This window comes from Arachis ipaensis, chromosome B03 (assembly GCF_000816755.2).
Source record: "Arachis ipaensis cultivar K30076 chromosome B03, Araip1.1, whole genome shotgun sequence".
Taxonomy (NCBI): Eukaryota; Viridiplantae; Streptophyta; class Magnoliopsida; order Fabales; family Fabaceae; genus Arachis; species Arachis ipaensis.
Window position 1 is genome coordinate 35,188,591 of NC_029787.2, and position 6,829 is coordinate 35,195,419.

General features: G+C 35.1%; 1 protein-coding gene across 1 annotated transcript; it reads left to right on the forward strand.

Moving 5' to 3' along the window:
* Positions 1,487–5,080, forward strand: LOC107630282. The gene is made up of 6 exons (XM_021118731.1): positions 1,487–1,837; positions 1,968–2,060; positions 2,273–2,314; positions 2,570–2,600; positions 2,940–2,997; positions 4,385–5,080. Exons 1-6 carry the CDS (start codon positions 1,713–1,715, stop codon positions 4,387–4,389), a joined length of 354 nt encoding a protein of 117 aa, XP_020974390.1. The 5' UTR covers positions 1,487–1,712; the 3' UTR covers positions 4,390–5,080.

Below are 6,829 nucleotides of genomic sequence, written 5' to 3' on the forward strand. Positions count from 1 at the left end.
CACGTTCTCTCTCTAAGGTAGAAATTCTGGTACATCTTCAAGAATGGTCTCGAAAACTCTCTCGTATAGGAATTTGGTCTCACTTTGACTCGTCTCTTAATCCATTAGCAACTAAAGGTTGAATCCGCTCTATTCCTCTTCCTCGAAGTCTTAACGTCACTGGATTTTAAACGGTAACTCCGCATAGCTCTCGACAATTCCAATTCCTTAGGTATAATCCACCCTGCTTCCACTGCGTCATTATGATTCTCATCCTTCAAGAACCTAGCCACTCCTCTAAGTTAGCTAAGTGTTGCTCCATCTCGACGACTAATAGTCTTCGACCAACTATCGGCTCGGACTCCACGATCATCAAAATTTGTCATGCTTCACAAATGGATATTACATATTAATGATATGCAGGGTAGCTAAAAACTCAACTGCTAGTTCATGGTTACCTCAGGTCTGAGACTCGGATTCGGCTGCATCCTGGCGTTTCCTGTGTGGACAGTCTCGAGCTATATGCCCCGGCTTCCCGCACTTGTAGCATACACCTAGCCCGGCCCTGCATGGTCTGTTTGGATGGTACTTCTTGCATCTTGGGCACCTTAAGTCATCCGGTTGAGTACTAGTTTGTCCTTCTGAATTTGGATCCGGACGGTTGTCATTCCTTCGGTCATTGTTCCGGCACTGGGAATGTGAAGCGACAAAATGACTCTTTTTGAAGTTTTGGCTCCTAGGTGTAATATGTCCCTTTTTCTTTGTGAAGGGTTCCCGACGATTATTCCTCGCTACTTCAGTCCTCCTTGAGCTTTCTCCCGTTACCTGACCCGCGTTAACTTGCTCCTTTGAGTCGGTTAGGCTTGCTAGGGAACTATTTTCCTGAGCGCCGATCAGGGCTCATTTTGAGCCGTGACAGTGGACTAACTTTCTTTTTCTCCCACTATCCTTTCCAAACCATCTAAGAAAATCAGGTTCTTGATCATAAAGTCTATCAAAAGCTTTTTAAAATTTCTCGGCATGTTCCAACATTAGATAGGTAGAATTTCACCTAGTTGGAACATCCAATCACACAAGACTTTTAGATTCAATCAACTCAACCTCATGCAGTCTTTAAATTTTTTAGTTCTTTGAAGAGATAACCTAACATACCTGATAGCATTTCTAACGCTTTCAATTGAAGTTTGTTGCTCTTTAATTTCTTCATTCACTATCAAATTAAGAACATGCACTACTAAAAAACTACTTATTACAAATGGATACTTTGGACACGTTTGATCCCACATAAATACAGACAAATTTTACGAGGGAATTTTTTTCGAAAACAAAAAAAATGAATTAACATACACTACAGACAAACAAAAGAATCTGTCGTGGAAAATAATTACCAACAAAAAATTTGTCTGTATTTAAATAAACAAAAATATTGTGTTTTATTAAATTATTACAGACAAAAAATCTATCTATAATTTAAAATATTCTGTCGAAAATATTAAAATAAAAATTTGGCTTTACGAGCTCCTCCTCATTTCACATCTCTTCCCCACGCCTTCACACCCATCCCCTCCAATTGCTCTATCAGCGGCGCCTCTCAGCCTTGCACCGCCGTCGCACCTTGCCTCGTCGTCACACTGAACCTCCGTTGCACTGAACTTCCATTGCCCCAAAACTTTGTCACACCTCCTCCCGGCTCTTCTCTGTCTGCTGGTCGTGACATTCCTTTTCAAACCCTAATGTGCATTTTCCCGCCACTGTCTTCGTCACCTCCGTCTTCGTCGCCTCCGTCCTCATCCTCTTCACCTTCTCCTGTGTTCACTCTTTCTACCTTCCCGGTGTCGCCCCTCGAGATTTTCAAACCGTACGTCTTCCATTTCTCTATCTCTTTCTGAGATTCGTGCTCTCCTTTCCCTTATTCGAATTTATGCGCAACTTGTTTATTATTTCTCATTCAGTGCATGTTCTTTTTTTTTTGGAATCAAATTTCTTAGCAACTTGACACCGTTTCGTGTTGCTTGTTCACAACGAAGAGATTTTGAACCCATCGGTTCCCATGGCTCTGAGACTCTCTGGTATTCTCATGGGTAACGACTCTCTCCAATCCTCCATTTTCTTCAATTTTCTTTTCCAATTTCAGTTACTAGTAGTGAATATTAGATAGATTATGCAGCTCTAGTTTTTTATTGTTGCATTTTTTTTCAGTTTCTCTCGAATTTATGTTTCCAATTTCAGCTAGTCGAAATATATTAGATAGATTATGCATATCTATTTATTGATTGTGTTTTTCCATCGGAAGGAGAAGTGATTGTCTACGAGAGAAAAGTGAAGCTCCTTTATGGTAAGCTCTAAATCCTTCAAAGAAGTTCTATATCAGTGCATAACAATTTAGACTTGCTTTCTATTTTTTAACAGCATGTCATATGGTATTTGTAGCTTGAAATCTATATTAAGTCAGAATTGGATTGCTGTTTAAATTATTTCACTTTCCTCATAATTCATAAATGATCTCTGAATTATGATAATCTCAATATCAGTGTCTTGAATCTTGAATTATTGTCATCTTATGTTTTTTATTTTGTTAACACGACCTCAGGTTCGACATCAAAGACGATGAGAAAACACAGGTAAACGTATTTATAAATTATCTAGAGACCATATTCTTGAGATACGTAAGACTTGTCATAATTGGAGTAACTGGTAATTTAAAAGAAAAAGAAATATATAGTGGGAAATTATATTTTGGTTCGAGTATTTTTTTTCTTTTGGGTTGATTCTCGGGGTTTAAGTTGTTACTATTCATTTTGCTATGGCTTTGTTACTTCTGGTTGGCCGATTTTACAGATAGATTCAGCTGCAACTATCAAACTTGAAAATGTTGAAGACATTTGGAACTTGAGAGGAATATTAAACACTTCATTCGGAACTTGAGGTCATCGACTAACTTGTGTGCTTCTGTTATTGAGGTTGATGCAATGGCTCATGGAAAGATTGATGCTGAATATGTTGATGATTTTATATCAGGTTTGTATTGCAAAGTATTCATGTCACTGGTTTACATTCTCAGTTCTTGAGTAAATAAAGACAGACTACAATCTGTTTGCTCATTATTCTTCTTTGAGCTTTTGCATAGACTTGATATCATTCTAGATATTTGAATGCATTATAGTTGTATATTTGCTAGGCAGCCCGTACTTGCATTGAATAGTTTGTTTGGTGTCCTAAAATCCAGTATGTCGATTTTGTTAGGGGGCTAGTTGGTAGTTGTGTATTGCATGAACTTATTGAGTATGTGACTAGTCACTCACCTTTTTATTAGCAGAAATATCAAATTGTTTTTTTGTTGATGGACATTGCTTACTTCTTCTGTGTTGAAACATCTGGTGTAGGAAGCAAAATAACTAGTTGTTGAAAGGGTTTTCAAATTAGTCCTATTCTCTAGCTGGACGTGGCATGTCGAACCCTTGTTTAGTTAACTAGACCCTTTTACTTTTTTTCTGATATCAAGACCATTCACCAGAGTGCAGAGCCGGGATAAAGCTTGAACCGTTCTGTTTCTTGTCTGTAATCACTGTCTCCTCACATATGCTTTCCAATAGGAATCTAATCTTTCAATTCTAAAATTGTACATCAGTGTTAAATTGTTACTTATATCTTTCAATAAATTAATGTTATTAGAAAGTACAAGAATTTAAACCTCAATAAATCAGTGAAATAAAAATAGCCATATTATGGTGAAGCATGAAATGAAAGCAATATTGAAGAGAAAGAAGAAAGTACTGACAGGGAGTGAGTTTGCAGTGGAAGAGGCAAAATAAAAGGTGGTGTCCATCAAGAGATTATGATTATCACAATGCAAAGGCAACTTTTTGTTATGAATCATGTCCTCCTTCTTAGTATTCTCCATATATTGATTTATCATGATGCTCAACTTGCTCAGCTTCCTCAACACACATGGTGGCTGCTATAGTCATGGGCTACTTGCACTTGCATCTTCATTGTAGCTTGGTTGGACAAGAGGGATCTCAATCAATGGAAGCTTGGTTGGAATATCAGGCTTTTGGCTTCTGCTTATTCGATACATACATTATTGATACATCATATATTATATTGTATTATTACTCTTAACTTAGCTTCTTTTTAATTAATTGATTTGTTATTGGTTCAGGGAATTGTGGGGTCTAGAGTAGTATTTCTTATCATAGCATGGTGCATACAAATGAGAGGGTCACTATTTGTCTCCATTTTCAACCCTCTCATGCTTGTTCTTGTGCTTGTGGCTGTTGCGGCTTCTTTCATGTTAGATGAGCAATTGTATCTTAGAAGGTACATATATAATAGACTTTTGTATGTATGTTGTTTATTATTGGTTTTGGTATTAATATAGACATATGATTTGGTATATATGCAGTGTGATTGGAGTAGTACTGATAGTATGTGGACTATACATGGTTCTATGGGGAAAGAACAAAGAGATGAAAAAGATAACTCAATTGCTGCCATCTGAAATCATACAATTACAGCAGTAGGATCAACAACAGACTATACAAGTTGTGGTTAAGTTATTGCATGCTGGGGGGTATGATGATTTAATTATTGGAAATCATATAATTAAGATTCCATTGTATTTGTTTTTCAGGTAGAAAGGTGTTTCTGGAGACAAAGTACTTTTACTTTAATCTGAAAAAGCATGTGTTTAAAGACAATAACAAAAGGAAATTAAAACAGGAAAGGGCACCGGAAAAAGGTGGGGAAAAGGAATCAGGAGCTTGTGAATAACAACAAAGTCATTGGGTTCAAGACTAAGTTTGTTTTTTGGAGGAAGAAGAATCGCACTCAATTTCTTAAAACTAAGTGGATTATGTTTGAGTTCCGTATTTTTGTCCCCACCACAACTTTCAACCCCTCTCAGATAATTCATTTCTTTATCTCGGAATAGTTATCACAATTTATATAACCATGACTACTGTACGATGTTAGAAATGTAGAAATAGTAGACATAGTAACAATTCATTTAGTTGTTTAGATAGGAATAAGATACAAAACTTTTGTGTTCATTATTTAAAAGATAGAATCTAAATGCAAAATCAAAGATCATGTTGCCATATACGAATAATAATCAAATTTTTTCTTTTTTTTTTTGAATATTTTTGTGTGCTACATTATCTTATCTGAATAATTATTTTGGTATATATTTCATTAAATCATTATATGGTATTTTATAACATGTGGTTTTTGAAATAGATAATGTCATCATGGACTGGCTACAAAATATATCTGAAGAAGGATAAGAGGAGGAACAAGAAGGCAAAGTTTTCTTGTGAGGAAAGTAGTGATGAAAAAAAAAGAAAAAGAAAAAGAAAAAGCAAAAAGAGCAAGTGAAGTGAATTTTGCAGATGAGATAAGTGAAATTAACACAGGACCTCCTTCACCAACTTCATCTAATAAATCCTCTGTTACAAGTTAAATATTAGAGTAGCGAAAATTATTCAAATGAGTTAGGAAATTGAATAGGAGTTGCTTGGAGCATAAGTCTTCTAATTTACTAGTATGAGAAAAATCATTTAGAGCCCTTTGAATACTCATTAACAACTTTTAATTTACTCAATACACTATGTTGATGCATGGTTGTTACTTATTATTATAGTTGATGTATCAATACACTTTGTTTATGTTTTGAATTATATTGACTTGCTTGTTCATAGTACTTTTCTTTTAGTTTGATAATACGATGAACTTATTTAAATTTAAATTTATTTTGTATGAAATCAGGTTTATTTTACAACGAAAAAATCTAAAAAAAAATGTTGTTTTACCTTACTGATGGATTTACAGACAGAATTTTCGTCTGTATTCAGAGTTGGAAATGTTTTCCTAGGCTCCAATTACTGACGGAAAATCTGACGCTAGTTACCGACGAAAAATGTTAGAAAATTGGACAGTTTAAGCAAAATTGAAGTGACGATTACCAAGAGAAAATCTGTTGATAACGGAAAAAATCTGTTGGTAAATTACCGATAGAAAATCTGTCGAAAAATCTGACGATTTTTTAGCGAAAGGAGGACCATTACCGAGAAAAATCCTGTCGGTAATGGAAAATGATGGAAAACTTGTTTTAATTTCCTGCACACTACCAGCAACAATAATCAACCAATTGGAAGCAAATATTAAATTAATATTTTTAATAATGTTTGATTATCACAATTATTCAAGTTTTCCAAACTCATCAATCTCTCCCTTGATTACAAATATTATTAAAAATGAATTGAAAAGGATTAGGATTAGAGAACTCCCTTGAAGATTTGGCCGAATCCTCCCCCTTTCAATCGATGACATTGCTCCCCCTTAAGGTGTGCTTAATTATCCATCAACTTATGGAAGCAATACCTGTAAACATGCTTAAATAGTTCCAAAAAAAAATTTTATATTTTCAAAACATGGAACCTTAAGAAGCCGAGCCATATTTTATAAAAAAAAAAAGACTTGTACTTGAGCAAACACTTTTATCAAATAATGATCAAGGCTCAAGTTCTAACACACTGCTCAAGGTAACATATTCAAAGCATCAAAAAAATGTTTCTTGCCAACAAATCATAGCAAGCAATAAAACACAGTGTTCAACCACAAAAACAGAGCATCAAAACATGGCATGAAACAATAATCAAATAGAGTAAAACATCTGATAGAAATATAGGGCTCAAAAACAGAGCACAAGAATTAGAGCACTAGCAGCCCCAATTCTATTTTTAATTCAGCCCCTTTTAATCTTAGAATTAGAGCATTGGCAGCCCTAATTCTATTTTCAATTCAGCCCATTTTTAATCTTTTTTCTCCTCCTTTTTGTCATCAAGGAGGG

Bases quoted from the DNA above. Each gene is read 5' to 3' on its own strand.
- LOC107630282 (XM_021118731.1), top strand. From the start codon at position 1,713: ATGTGCATTTTCCCGCCACTGTCTTCGTCACCTCCGTCTTCGTCGCCT. The intron at 1,838-1,967 runs GTACGTCTTCCA...CAAATTTCTTAG, and splicing joins CCCCTCGAGATTTTCAAACC to CAACTTGACACCGTTTCGTG. The intron at 2,061-2,272 runs GTAACGACTCTC...TTCCATCGGAAG, and splicing joins ACTCTCTGGTATTCTCATGG to GAGAAGTGATTGTCTACGAG.